Source organism: Stigmatopora nigra, chromosome 6 (genome assembly GCF_051989575.1).
Source record: "Stigmatopora nigra isolate UIUO_SnigA chromosome 6, RoL_Snig_1.1, whole genome shotgun sequence".
Classification (NCBI taxonomy): Eukaryota; Metazoa; Chordata; class Actinopteri; order Syngnathiformes; family Syngnathidae; genus Stigmatopora; species Stigmatopora nigra.
The window spans coordinates 12,167,476-12,182,234 of record NC_135513.1 but is presented as its reverse complement, the minus strand read 5'-3'; the positions used below and the strand labels follow the sequence as shown (position 1 = coordinate 12,182,234).

General features: G+C 42.9%; 3 protein-coding genes across 4 annotated transcripts; 1 reads left to right on the top strand and 2 right to left on the bottom strand.

The window, feature by feature from the left end:
* Nucleotides 1–149: 149 nt before the first annotated feature.
* Nucleotides 150–5,862, bottom strand: fam161a (FAM161 centrosomal protein A). Its single transcript, XM_077718542.1, has 8 exons — nt 5,557–5,862; nt 4,351–4,592; nt 3,244–3,766; nt 2,026–2,681; nt 1,402–1,569; nt 1,228–1,327; nt 1,005–1,123; nt 150–777 (listed from the first exon to the last, which is right to left on the bottom strand). Exons 1-8 carry the CDS (start codon nt 5,722–5,724, stop codon nt 522–524), a joined length of 2,232 nt encoding a protein of 743 aa, XP_077574668.1. The 5' UTR covers nt 5,725–5,862; the 3' UTR covers nt 150–521.
* Nucleotides 5,863–6,363: 501 nt separating this feature from the next.
* Nucleotides 6,364–9,983, bottom strand: cct4 (chaperonin containing TCP1, subunit 4 (delta)). The gene is made up of 13 exons (XM_077718152.1): nt 9,683–9,983; nt 9,238–9,290; nt 9,073–9,162; nt 8,884–8,992; nt 8,501–8,765; nt 8,194–8,326; nt 7,964–8,103; nt 7,798–7,894; nt 7,557–7,667; nt 7,348–7,478; nt 6,862–7,096; nt 6,562–6,675; nt 6,364–6,484 (listed from the first exon to the last, which is right to left on the bottom strand). Exons 1-13 carry the CDS (start codon nt 9,798–9,800, stop codon nt 6,470–6,472), a joined length of 1,611 nt encoding a protein of 536 aa, XP_077574278.1. The 5' UTR covers nt 9,801–9,983; the 3' UTR covers nt 6,364–6,469.
* A 208-nt stretch (nt 9,984–10,191) lies between these two features.
* Nucleotides 10,192–14,479, top strand: pus10 (pseudouridine synthase 10). Of its 2 annotated transcripts, XM_077718153.1 has the most exons (18): nt 10,192–10,221; nt 10,755–10,885; nt 10,963–11,163; nt 11,333–11,419; nt 11,787–11,821; nt 11,907–12,021; nt 12,184–12,245; nt 12,327–12,372; nt 12,544–12,608; nt 12,696–12,781; nt 12,855–12,980; nt 13,060–13,116; nt 13,185–13,261; nt 13,414–13,469; nt 13,531–13,648; nt 13,721–13,863; nt 13,991–14,090; nt 14,250–14,479. In XM_077718153.1, the coding sequence occupies exons 1-18, from the start codon at nt 10,212–10,214 to the stop codon at nt 14,286–14,288; spliced, it is 1,554 nt and encodes a 517-aa protein (XP_077574279.1). In that variant the 5' UTR covers nt 10,192–10,211; the 3' UTR covers nt 14,289–14,479. The 2 variants fall into 2 exon arrangements, with proteins under 2 accessions (XP_077574279.1, XP_077574280.1); XM_077718154.1 differs by lacking the exon at nt 11,333–11,419.
* The last annotated feature ends 280 nt before the right edge of the window (nt 14,480–14,759 follow it).

Below are 14,759 nucleotides of genomic sequence, written 5' to 3'. Positions count from 1 at the left end.
GAAGTGAGTTAACTAGATTGAGGCTCGTTAATTGGTGGCCATCTTGCGTCGGAGCTGTCCGATAAGAAAGTATAGTTGACCCTTTCACAAGATGGGTCAATGAGTTTTTGGTTTCTACATGGTTAAAATAAAGTAAAAGTATGCATTAATTAAGTTTTTTTATCTTTATTTTATTACCTAGTCTTTGGATGATTCAATAACCTTCCAAATGCACAACATGAGTCAAAACTAAGATATGTTATACAATCCTCCCATTTAAAGTAGAAATGAAAACAAATCAATAAATAAACAATACATGATTGTATACTGAGGTTAAAGCTTTTATAGAAAAATAATTCTCAGGAAATAAAGAAACCTCTATTATACAAATAATACCTACGCATGTACACACGACACAATTCAATTATTTTCTATTATGTGTTCTACTAGCTTACATACGACTTCTACTGTTCATAAAAAAATGAAGATCCACTGTCCATAGGTACTTCAAGTTCTATCAACTGTCATGTCTCCGAGTGAATTCAAGCATGGTCCTGGTCCTCATCCCGCTTTGCGCCTACAGCCTCCTCCTCATCAGAATAATGGTCCTCATCATCCGAGTAGGTACAGCTTCCATGGGAATGATGCTCCTTGCACTCCTCGCTGCCAGCAGGTGAAGTTATGTCTCTCTCCTCGTCCTGCTCATCCTCCTCCCCAACCTCCTGGTCTTCGTTGTCCAATAATACCTTCTGGTAGTGGATTAGCTCCAAGGCGGGGTCCCCCGACTCCGAAGACTCGCTGGACAGTATCAAGAGGGGATCGGAGAAATATGTCATAAAAAGTCGTTTAATATATCATAACCGTTTCTGGGCACCATGAAAGTGAATTTCAACTCTCTGTGATGCACGGTTTGGACAAACGTAGCGAGAGAATCTTAACATAACCACACACACACACACACACACATCTATCTATGAATCATGCTTTATAAGGACTATAGGTAATACATTTTGGTGAATATTTACCGCGTGCCACCAACACGGCCACCTGCCGCCGCGGCTTTCCTCTTAACAAAGTCCTCGCTCAGGTCCACTTTTTGCAGCGTGTCGGCAAAACGCTTGTGCGCTGCCTGCTGGGCATTCTTCTGTTATGTCAACAGAGCATATATTCCCATTTTTTAATCGAAAAATTCACACAATTTGAAAATAAATGACCACACTTTTAGGACAAAACATGTCTCCCATGTACCTGGGCAACCTGTTCTAGAAGGAGTGGCCTGCCTTTGACACGTTGCTCAATCTCCCTAATCTCCTGTTGGTATTCTTTCCTACGCTGGCGGTCTTGTTTCCTGAACAAGAAAATAAGACCATAACACCCCAGACACAAAAATACAAGTGTTTGACTTATGTCTCTTTCTCTTACTTGAATTCTTGTAGCTTGTTGTTGTGTGTTTGCGAAAGAGCCAGGTGTGGGTCGTTAGCACTGGCCCGCTTTTGGACCAGTTTCTGGAGCTTCATCTCACGCTCTTTCTGCCTTTCCGTCCAACGAGCCTCTTCCTGTTCGGCCCGCCTCCTGCGTTCCAGAGCCTGCCTGACAGACAACACACAAAGTCCAAATCCATTTTTTTTCTTTTGCACCTCCAAATTACGAATATAAATTTGAATTCATTTTTTTCTTATAGTCCGGATAATACGCCAATTCATAAAATTCCTCTTTTTATTACATTTCTAAATGAAATTACCCTATTTTCTCACATAAATGGCCTTAAAATTGTTGAATTTGACAATTTCTCTCACATAAACCGCCCCCTAATTCACAAATTCATGGTTTTAATGGGATTATAAATGTGTTACTTTGAGAGGAAAATCTTGAGAAAAATATTCATGAATGCACTTACTGAAAAAAACTGGTTTGAGGGATCTACACAAGCTTCTGGAAGGACAAGGATGGGGTTAAGGGGGTCCTTGGGAGGGAACTGAGTCACTGTCGCTAGAGGGGCTTTGGTCCGGGCAGGAGAAGGAGGATTGGGAGGTGTGGCCAGAGTACCTCACGGCCTGATGTCGTTTCTTGGTGGCGTCCGTGTCTTTAGCCGGGAGGAGCTCCATACTCCCCGACAGGGACGAACAGAGGCTGGAATTTGCCGTGTCGGAGCTCTTGGCGTGCGACCATCGAAGCAATGGTGGGCTTCCCACCGGCCCCTTCTCGGCCACGGGGCGCTCGCCATCGGCGTTCGGCGGCTCCTTCTCGGCCGAGTGGCGCTCACGATGCGAGATCTTAGCGGTCCTGAGTTGAAAGGGTTCGCAGACGGTGGTGGGTTTAACTTCTTTGTTCCTCTCCATGCGTTTCTGGAAGCGTCTGAAAGTGTCGTCCAGGTCGGGCACGTCCTTGTTGATTCGGGGCTGGTGGCTGAAGGTCTGCGAGTGACCTTTGCCCTTTTTGCTCTGCGCTAGTCTTTTGCTGAGCGTGCTGGGGGGTGCGGCGGCGCTCTCCAGCATCTCCTGGGCTCGCATTTGCTTTTTAATGGATCGGTGGAGCTCTTCTTCTTTCTTCAGATGGCCCGCCTCGTATATCCACTTGGGCACCGGTTTGGCCTTAAAGGGCTTGACTCGTTCTGGCTCAGGGGGCTGCTGTTCCTGGAGCTCTTGCTGCTGCCTCTGTTGCTCCTCCTTCTTCAGGCGTTCTCTCTCCAAGAAGCTGAAAGGCTTGAAGAGAGTTCCCAGAAAGATAATGATTAATTATTAGTATTATTATAGACATAAATAACATAAATAAGGCAACTGGAGCTGTGCTTGGTTCAATGGCCTGATTACCACTCTATATTATTATTATCATCTCATCTCATTTTCTGAACCATTTTATCCTCATGAGAGTCGCAAGGGGTGCTGGAGCCTATTCCAGCTGACTCTGGACCTGAGGCAGGGGACACCCTGAATCAGTAGCCAGCCAATCGCAGAGCACAGGGAGACAAAAGACAACCATGTATGCTCATATTCATACCTAGGGGCAATTTAGGGTGTCCAATTAGCCTACTATGCATGTTTTTGGAATGTGGGAGGAAACCGGAGTAACCGGAGGAAACCCACGTAAGCCTGGGAAGAACATGCAAACTCTACACAAGGTGGACCTAACCTGGATTTGAACCCATGACCCTAGAGCTCTGAGGCTGACATGCTAACCAATTTTATTATACTATCATTATATATATATATATTTTTTTATATTGTTATTTTTATTAAAGTTCATAAAAATGTAATTGCAACCAACCTTGGTTTTAAGATGGTGGTCTTCCCGCACAATTCGCCGTTGTTCCTGGCGCCGCTCCAGGAGCTCCCCGTAGAGCGGCAGGTGAACGTGCGCCGGCACGGGGCTGGCTCGGAACTTCCTCTGGCACTCCACCAACTCCTCCAGCTGCCGTCTCAACTCGGCGTTCTCCAACTCCACCTCCGAGCGCGTCTTGATGCCGCAACGCCGGCGCTCGGCCTCGCGTAGCGTCATCCGGAAGGGCTTGGGGACCGTCACCCTGGGAGCGGGGGGCCTAGAGTCGCGGGAATCCGTCCTTCGTCGAACACGGACGTCGCTGCGGTCTCCCGGAAGGGAGGTGGATAGGTGACGTATCCGGGGGGAGAGTTTGAAGTCGCTCCACATGTTCTTGATGTATTCTTTGGGGGAGAACAGCAGGCCTTTTTCCACCTGGTCCCCCTCGTCGGATGAAGATGAGGAAGACTCCCCTTGACCTCTGTGGAGTTCCGCGGCCGAGCGAGATTTTCTTAGGTGTTGTGAGCCGTCGCTGTTGTTGTTGAAGAGGACAAAGAGAGAAAAAAAAATGGATAAATGAGTCAATACTACAGTGAAGGTTCAGTCATGAGTGTCCTAATGAGTGTCTAATAAGGGGATGCACTTTGTTTTATGATGACAGTTTGTAAGTTGGATTTTGAAATTGTTCAAGTTCATATAGAATAATTTTAGATATAATATTTAATTTTTTTAACCTTTTTTTAAAAACCCTAAATATTTAGTTTTTTTATTGATCTAAAACAATGTTTATTTGTGTTTTTTTCCTCTTAAGCATTTGGTTTTCATTTCAAAAGGATTTTTTAATTATCTTCATTATTAAAATGGAAAATAGAAAATATTATATATAAATAATAGGATTTAAAAAAATGCCATTATTTATTTTAAAATGGGGAAAATCAGGAAATATAATATATACATCTATAATATAAAATTTGTCATTTTTAACAAGAAAAGTGGTTATTTAGACAATATTGGATGATATTTTGTGGTGCAAAAAGTGATTAGCCAATTAGCCCATTAGCCACTCTCCCCACTTCTGTAGTATTACCCATAATGCCATAGTGCCATGCCACTGACCCTTGCTGTTGCTGTAATAAATAGGGTGAGTGGACCAGGGTCTGCAGCTGCAGTTTGCGGTGGTACATGCTCTCCAGTTCGGCCATGGTGCGGAGGTGAGCCTTCTTAAGCTCCTCTAGTTTTCTGTAGTACTCTTCATTGGAGAAGAATATGTTGCGCAGGTCCACACGATCTCTGCACACTTTGGCCGGGGGGACGTGACAAGACGCATCCCCCTTGTCGTTCATGCATCGGTGCACCTCCTGAAATGGGAAATTTGTTTTTACACATGAATTTCAATACAACAATAGCATGATTGTTTGTCCCATTTAATCATTTAATACATTGACACTTTTTGTGAGTCATAATTGTGAATAGGGGTGGAGAAAAATCGTCATAATTGTAAATTGGGGATAATTAAATTGGACTTTAGAGACTTGAATACAAATATTTGAACATTCTGGATAATTGTTGATGATTAGATGTTTTTACGTTTAAGCCTATTAGGTCTCCAGATGGAGGTTGGTCTAATGTGGGTAGCTTAACATAGCTTCCAGACGCCAAGCGTGCCAGGAGGACCATGGGAGGTGAATGAGGAGGAGGAGGAGGAGGGCGGATTAGCACCATCACCACGCAAAGGCCATCTAATCTAATCCACGAATAGACGGGAAGACAAAGTGTTACCATCGCCTCGCCACGTAAATGTTTTCTCATTTTATGCTATCATTTTTGTTGTTATATGGTTTGTAAACTTATGTTTAGTTTACAATGAACAAATAATTAGTGTTGGTTGATATTACTATATGTATTTTCTTAAGGGATTTCTTTGTAGTATGAAAAAGTACAGTATTCTCATTTCAATATTAAATTATATGAATGAAGGCCTCCCTTTATTAAAATTTGGCAGAATTTTTATTCGTCTATTTATTAAATGAAACTAATCGGAACTTCATAAAAGCATAAGAATACAACATGATGCTTTCTATTTCCTAATAGCAAATATTTCACAAATTCTCCCCAGGTACTACACTACTTTGACTTAAAAATAATAATAATAATAAATAAACAAACATGAGCACATTTCATCATTTCGCCAACTAACATGCCTTAAAAAATGACATCGTATGCTTTTTTTACATCCCTATAAACGTTAATAAATCAGCATCAATTCAATGTAATCACGTGATATAAAAGTCATGCGGATTAGCCATGTTTTTGGTGCTTTACCTCGTCCTGGTTCTCTTGGTAGTCGTCCCGGTTGTCGACGTAAAGCGCAGCCGAGTAAGGCATCTCTTTCTCCCGCTCGTAAGAAGCAAGCGGGGCCCCTGTGTGTGGATCCACCGGCTGCTTCAGACACGACGTCATAAGGACGTTATTGCGGTGCGCGTTAGCCATTGTGAACAGCGAAACGATGACTTGTTAAGTCTTAAAAGAAATCAATACATAAACATATAGGAAATAAGTATACGGTGTAAAATCGTAGCAAAGTTGGTGGAAGGCTTTGAGGCCGGCCAGCCCGCACGTGTCGCTTAAAACCAGGCATTTGTTGCCTAGCAACGTATCCGCGCTGTACGTTTTGCATTAAAGGCGTCCTACATGAAAGTTGAAAATCTGAAAATATCACATTGTCCGTTTTTTCCCAATGTGATCTCATTTTGATGTTTTTTTTAAATATTATTATTCCTAACATGTATCTAAATCTGAAAACTGTAGAATATCATTTAGTTCTAATATTAAATAAACTAATAATTAATCCAATGAGATAAATTGAATTTTTTTGATATTTGTTAGACATTATCTATATTTTGCAGTTTGTTTCAGTAGTTTGCACGATAAATATCAATATTTTGCAATATCATAATACTCGTAATGTTTTAATGCCAGCTCACCAATATTGATCATTTTATAAAAACGACATCAGAAAAGCAAATTTTAAAGGCAGCTAGCATTCATGCCTCAAAATTGTGATGAGTGATCATCAACGTCTACAAATTAAAGCATGATGTGCAAACAAAAGAAGAAACCAAGAGCCACTTGTTGAGTTTCCCAAAGCAAAAGTCTTTTATTAAGTTATTCAACCTCTCAAGAGCATCAAATCAGTAACAAGGTCGAGTCACGCGACCCGCACCTAGCAAGCACTTTATCGGGTGTTGACCTGGAAACAAAAACACAACAATGAATAAAGTAGAAAAGCGACAAAGAAAAATATGTCCATGCAGGCCGCGGTCATACCACATCGTCGATTTTCAGGATGCAGCGGACCGTCTCCGTGGCCAAAGTGAGCGCGCTGATGGACACCAGGAGTGGTTGCACCACCAGCTCCTCCAGGATGTTGGAAATACCGCCCTGATGAAAAAACAAACAAACTAAGCACATGCAAGTTTTCATCTATGAAGCTAGTTAGCTATATTGATTTATTGTATGGTCAAACCATTAGCACCATATTGCTAACTTGACCTCTTGAATTTTAACTGTTGTAACACCCACATTTTGTGATTCAGTTGAAAGAAATTAATATGGCTGACACGGTACCTTGCGCACGTTGATGCCGGCCATCTTGTCTCCCTGGGCGTGCTTGTTGCGGAGTTCAGTCACAGTGCAAATGGGGTTGAGTCCAGCGTTCTCGGCCAGCGTGGACGGGATCACCTCCAAGGCGTCGGCGTACGCCCGCACGCAGTAGGCCTCCATGCCGGCCAGCGTACGCGAATACTCGGCCAGACGCAAGGCCAGCTCAATCTCAGGGGCTCCGCCACCTGCAATCAGGGCCCTAGTGGACATGTGCAAAATTACAACCTCAATTTTCCTTTGTCATGCCACAAAAACACTGGCTATCTATGTACACATGTACGAATACTCCTTTCTCGCCAGGTCGACGTGACAACCAACCGGGCGTGAGAAAATAGGAGCATTTCCACGTTATTATTCCTCCACTTGTTACGCCCCAACACGACGGAAATGTGCTGGCGCGCCTTTGAAAGAGGATTCTTTTACTTCATTAATAAGGTTAAGGCAACCAACCTCTTCTTGACCAGACATCGGATGACACACAAGGCATCATGGATGGATCTCTCTGCTTCTTCAATCACCAACTTGTTAGAGCCCCTCACCACAATGCTGACCGTCTTGCCCGGATTGGAGCAGCCGGTAATCTGAGGACAGTAGGGAACGCCCATTTAATTTAAGTATAAAAAACAGAAAAATTCCTGCCGTTGTGATCGCGACTGCACCTTGATGAGCTTGCCGGAGCCATCCAAGCTGACCTCCTCCGCCATCTCGGCGGCGCCGAGCATTTCGGCAGTGAAGTGGTCGATGTGGGCAATGGGTTTGGTGCCAATAGTCTGAGGAAAATTGAAAAATATATAGATATATTTTACATACTTTGGGTCTTGAGATAAAATGGCCGTTGTTATTCTGTAAACACAGTGTTTGAATGTATGAATATAGCTAGATTTTTTTTGAGGTGCGTACCTTACAGATGAACTCAATGTCTTCCCTCTCGATTTCCTTCACCACCATAATCTTCATTTTGTTGAGGAAGTGCAGAGCTAGGTCACTCAGGGCGTCCCTGCAGCAACATTAGCATTAGCAACCCCGACATCAACGACTGCATGGGCGCGAAACCGTTTCACCCAACCTGAGGATGGACTTTTGGATAAGCAGCACGTTGCAGCCAGCCTTCTTGATCTGTTTGACCATGTTGAGGATGTAAGCACGCTCCTCACGGAGCACGCGGTCCATCTGGGCGTAGTCCGAAACCACGATCTGGTTGTCCATCTAAGTACAAAAGAAGAAAAAAAAAAAAAATCACTAAAACTGTTTCAACATCCCAAATTTGTAGAGTTGCATTCTTGTGAGACCACTCACGTCAGTTTTGGGTGGAGACAAGCAGAACTGGATCAGGCCGATCTTGGCCTTCTCCACTCGACTGACACCGGCGCTCGCCACTCTCTGGGTGAGCACTAGCCCGTCCACCAGCTCGCAGTCGTCGATGGTGCCCCTGAAACAAACAAAAAAACAGCAATGGCGGTCATGCAGGACACTTGAAAAACAGTATATCATATTATAAGTTGCAACTTATAGTGCAGATAATACAGCAGTTTAGCAAAGTGACGTCTGCAACACACAGGCAATTTAGCTATTGGGCTAGCATTATCATTACTGAGGATCTCACCCGAGCTTCTTGATGATTTTAATGTCCTGCAAGTCGACGCCGGTGGCGGTGGTGGGGTCGATGACGCGCATGACGGCGTCCACGCTCATGGGGGCCAGGAGGCTTGAATACTGTGACACCACCTTGGAGCACAGCGACGTAGTGGCGCTGTTGAGCAGCGTCTCACGGTCACTCAGCTCCACCGGACTGCTCATGGAAGTCAGGACCTCCACGCCTTTGTCCACCGCCTTCTGGAAGGACTCGGATATGATGGTGGGGTGGATGCCTGCGGTTGCCAGGACACAAATGTTCCTGCTTTGGTTCATCTTCTAAAATTGAGGTTTATTGCTTTTCATCGAACTCGGATATTTCATTTTAACCATTAGATGACAATATATATTTACCTCTCTGGAGCAATTTGGAGCAAGCGTCAAGGAGGGCGCCAGCAATCACCACCACCGAGGTGGTACCGTCACCAGCCTCGATGTCCTGCGCTTTGGACAGTTCTACCAGCTGGAATACACACAAGAGTCGTGATGATGTCACATGTAGGAAGTGAATGCATCTTATGTGCATTTTTTTTTTAAACGTACCATTTTAGCAGCAGGGTGCAGCACCTGCATTTGCTTCAAGATGGTGGCTCCATCATTGGTGATGGTCACATCACCTTTCTCATCCTGGATCTGTTACAAAACCACAGCGATGGAGGTCAATGGTTCGAGGAGCCGTCAAAACGATGGTGTGATGCCTTCACTTACCATCTTGTCCATTCCTTTGGGCCCAAGACTGGTTCTGACTGCATCTGCCACGGCTGTCAATCAAAAAGACCATTTATTTAGGTACATGGGTAAATTGAGCAATGAGCTCTCTACTGACTACTTCAAAATTATTATTCTTTTCATTATTTTATAAGAAACTGCAGTGGCGTTGACTAATTTATCCAGTATTGATCAATTGGGTGTAACTGCTGGCTATGACTTAGTCAATGAAAGACTGAAAAGATCAAACACTTAAGAAAACGAATAATAGACGACTTTTTGTGCCTGACTATAAATCATCATTTGCACTTAAAATAAGACATTTTGGGTATTGTAACGGTGAGCCAGAACATAGCGATGAGTCGTCTTAAAAGACAACTTCCTTCTAGGCAAACTACATACATGTAATAGAACAATTTTAGGACTTTTTTCGGCTTTTTAATACCTTTGGCTGCAGAGATGTTGCTGAAGCGGATTTGAGCAGGCTTGTCGCGGTCAACGTACGCCCCTCCTTTGTTTCTGCCTGCGTTTGAAGCCTTCATTAAGGCCATACCTTCAGGCATCGCGACTGATTAATCGGTGAAAAACGTCGGTGGGAATCTTAACAACAGGACCAATATGTCCCGGGGATTGAAAATCCAAGCCTGGGACTAGGATGAATGCGGATTTTGAAAGATCCACCCGGCCCTGTTCAGAAGCTTCCAGATGGACCGCGAGAAGAGGGCGCAGAAAAATGACGTCAGCAGACATAACTTGGTGCGCGCCAATGCAAAAGATTCAATCAGAATTGTATGTATCACCTGTCAGATAAAATACACATTGTCAACTACTGCGCGTAGTTCCATTTCTTGAAGGGTAAGTCATTTTAGTTTTATTCCAATTTTAATTATATATTAGTTATTCTAAATGAAGACAAACTGCTCTCGTTTGATTCGTTTTGCCTGCTCTTCTGAAACAGGAAAAGGTTTACAGTCATGTTAGCAAGTCAGTGTTAGCAAAACTCCAATTATTTTAGTATATTTTGCAATTATTTATTCTATATCCCTAGACACATTATCTAGGATACATGTTCAATATTTTCTCGCTCCAGTTGGTTGTTAAGTGTCCAATTTTGTGGCCTATTTAGACGGTCAGTATGTACGATGAGTAGACTAAATTAGCCTAATCAGAAGCCGGTGTGACGAACACATGCTCTGTTAACTGCGTAGTACTTCAAAACAAAACACTAAGTATGGTACTCTCGTGTCATTGTAAAATACTATAAATTCTTAAACTCACTAATACAAGTCATTGTTCTTTGGTGGGCACGTACAAAGGAAATAAAGTTTACTTTTTCATTCAATAGTCACGACACGCTTATCAATTTGAAGTAGAATTTCTAGTTGAATGACCAAGGAACTTAAAATAATAAACTAAAATATACCCACTACTCCAATTCAAATGTTTCTTGTGGATGTTAGTAGCCTTGCATGTTGTTTCAACACATGAAATAAACTCTTTCTTATTGCTGTTAACAGAAATGATGCTGCCCTTAAAAGAAAAAGACAAGGTCATCATCAAAAAGCTGTTGACGTCTGGTTGCTGCGCTCGTTGTGTGCTCAGGTTCTGCTGCATTGGTGTACCAGATGCTTACAGGCAGAACCGCCAGGTAGACAACACGTAATAAATAAGAAGCATCTCCATTGAACAGTAATTAATCTATCCTGGATTTTTACCCCACAATAGGAAACACTAAGCCAGCTCCAAGCTTTTATCAGCGGACCCGAGGACTGTAGTATGAAGTCCGATTCCCAGGATGCCGTGGTGCCGGAACCAGTCAGTAAGAAGAGCAAGCTGACAGTGGATGATCCGGTAGAGGAGTCCAGCGTGTGCGTGTTGTGCTTGGGCGTCCTGCAGCACCTCAGTGATGTCACCCAAGCTATGCAGGTGAGACACACCCACAAAATGGTTGATTTTACCTGTTGTTTCAAACAATTCAATCAATTATTTGCTTTAAAAGTAGCTTTGATAAAGCATTGAATTTAAAGAAGGGATATTTGGCCAAAAGAAAAGTGCTAAAATGCGCTATAAAGGAACGTGGCTCATGTCTTTGCAGATTGCCAACGCGGTGAAGGAGGAAAAGTATGAGGTTGACACTTTGCTGCTGTCCATCTCGCTTCCTGCTCAGATGTGCGTGCGCGAGGTCTGTATATGTGTTGACAAAAGTAAATCACAATCAAAATGATGCTATATATCATTATGGTTATTTTTTCTATAACCTTATCAATATAAAACAAAATCCCGAAATTATAGTTCCCTAAATTGATGTCCACATTTCAGGTTTTAACCTCTGTGCTTATGGAGATGGGCTGTTTAAGGGACTGTTGCCATCTAGTGGTTAAGATGAGAAGTGCAACCGAATGTAGATTTAAGATGACCATTATGTCACATGTATATTTTACTCAGAATTGACGTTTAAGGACTGACTAGCTAAAAATATTGCATTTTGATAGAATTTCTTTACATTTTAACATTCTCTTTCCTTTCTGGACGCCTGCTGGGATCTGCAGCACTCGTGCTGGCTTCATGTGAAGGAGCATGTGAGGTAATGGCCCTTTTTTTTTTTTTTTTTACCAAAATACGTCTTGATATCGGGCGATTTTCACAAAGCATGGCACAATTCCCACCAGAGCCAAGTGTTGCGTGCTGGTCCGCGATGATGTCATTGCGGTGAAGGAGGCCTTCAAGTGGATCATGCAGGGTCTTCTGGCTCAGGAGTTGGACGGTGTCGCTGTGGTAGCCAAGGTAATGAGCTTTGGAGGATCTGGACTCAAATCCCAAAAAGCAACTGGCAAAATCCATTATTTCTTGCCTCATACCAACATTATTTAAAAAAAAAATAAAAAAATAAAAATCTATGATAATAGTCTTGCCTTGACTATACCCAATTGGCATGATTATTTCCAGAGTGCACTGGAGGTCAGCGTGGGCTTCACCCACCCAGAAACAGATGCCGACTGTCACTTTCTGTGAGTTTGGAGCTTCAACCTTCCCCACTTTAAAAGCGAGAGATTCTTTTTAGGATGACTTTCCGACGTTTTTTCTTTCAGTGGGTCCACTTGTCCGGACTGCTTCAAACCCACTAAGAACAAACTGGTGAGTCAATAATCTGCCTGTTAAGTAGAAATGTTCAATGAAAATACATTAAAAAAATAACTGAACCCACCTGAATAGGACTTGATGGAATCTAAAACATTTTAGATTACACACACTTTTAGATGTCATGACACTAACCTCGGCGACTAATGGCAAACTGTGTGCGTCCAGTCAGTGTTTACCCGCATGGCAGTGGTGAAAGCCCTGGAGAAGATCCCTGACAGCAAATTTACCAAGTCAGTCCACTCTCAAAAACCTCCTCTAAAACTTGTTTGTAAAAAGTTCCTGTTTGCTGTTTTTTTGTGTTGTTTTTTAAATGACAGACACTCACCGTGGCCACCGTCTCGACCAGCCACCAGTTGCACGCCGCCAGACGTGCGGTGCGTCCACGCTTCCGTCTTCGTGGCGGGTAAGCATAAGGACAGGGCACTTTTTTTTCTTCTTCCTTTTGCCTGGTTACGCCATGGGTATGTGTTCTTCAGGGCGTTACAACAAGTTCTGCCGCAGCCTCCCGCAGACGCCCTGGCTCATCGACGGCGAGCGGCGGATGGAGTCGTCGGTGGAGGAGCTCATCGCCACGCCCATCCTGGCCGCGTTCAGAGCGGGAGGTGGAGATCGCCCAGAATATCAGTATGCCGCCACCACGCCGACATCCGTCCAACTTTTGTCTTTTTGGCGTTTCCCCAGGGTTTAATTTCTCCTCGTCCGGCCGCGAAGACGTGGACGTACGCACATTGGGAAATGGTAAGAGGCACAAATGGAAAATGGCGGCCGTTACTTATGACAACTGCTCTCGTTTTTCCTTTTTCCAGGTCGACCATTTGCATTGGAGCTGCTAAACCCTCACAAGGGAAAACTCAGCGAGGAGGACATGAAAAACGTGCAGCAGGTGTTGTGACACTTTGTGGTCGTATAATCATGACAAGATATCAATGACCATATTTTCTGGGCTAAACTGTATCTTGCATTACATGTGAAAAAAGTCACTTACTTGTTTGCCATTACTCAATGAATCATCAAACTAAATCCAAATTGTCACAGGTGATCAACACAAATTCCGACAAGATTCGAGTTCGAGACCTGCAGATGGTCAGCAGGTAGGTAGATTTTTTTTCTTTCCTATTTCCTTTCCCAATACTTTATCCAAAATACGTGCAGAGACGCCATGAGCCGCATGAAAGAAGGTGAGGAGGAGAAGACCAAGTCTTACCGAGCCTTGGTGTGGACGCTCAAGTCCATCCAGAAAGATGACATTGCCTTCATCGACCGCATCCAGGTGGGTGCGCTAGAGCGGAATTTCCGCCCATTGCCAAAACGTGCCTGTGTTGACGTTCCATTGTCGTTGAAGGACCTGACGGTGGACCAGAAGACCCCCCTTAGAGTCCTGCACCGCCGCACTCTGGCGGTCCGCCAGCGCCTCATCCACAGCATGAGTACCAGCTTCGTGGATGATCACCACTTCCAGCTCAGTCTCAAGACGCAGGCCGGAACGTATCCTAGTCCTAAGCCATGGTTTTGTTCTACCAAATTTCCCCCCATATTTTGGCCCCAAGTGCTACCTATTTGTATATTGTGCATTTATTTTTTTAAAGATGTTCTCCTGAAAATACACATCCAGATACATAAAAGAATTTGTCCACGGAGACTTTGGGCGTACCAAGCCAAATTTATGTCAGCTGCTAGATACAGACACAGACATACTAGAGCTAGATGTACAGGTAATACTTTTATTTATTCATTAATTTTTATGCTCTTGTTCTGCTTTTTTATTTACTAATTGGCTGTCACTTCAGGAGAGTGAACAAATGTGATTGGAAAAAAATCTTAATTTTTCTTAGTTATTAAAAATGCATATCTTCCTGTTTTCCATTTTTCAGTCTGTCGATGTGGACTGGCCTCCTGTCCTCCCAGAATGATCTCCGTTTAAAGTTTGGTCCAAGCAGGTACCTTTTCAGGAATTTATGACTAAACATCATGTGGATATTTTTTTTTCTTTTTTGTTGTTTAAAACCAAATGTGAAAAAATCCAATTTTGTAAATAGCAAGCTAGGAACAGTTTGGGGGACTTGTGGACTTATTCTTTTCGTTACTAAAGAGGTAAAGCAAACATTTGGTGTTTCAAATCATCTTTTGAGTCATTGAAACTCAGACTATAAAATCGTACTTGTTTACAATAAATAAATAAATGTTAATATAAAACAAACATTTATCTAAAATATTAATTCTGAAAATAAATCAAAATTAAATGAAGATAAATGTCAGTATTTTTCTTATCTTTACAATTGTAGACATGAAATGTAGCTTTAAACGCTAGTTGTGGGCTTAAGTGGATCTTGTAAAAATTACATTTTTCTACCAAATTTTTGGATGTATTAAAAAAAGAGGAA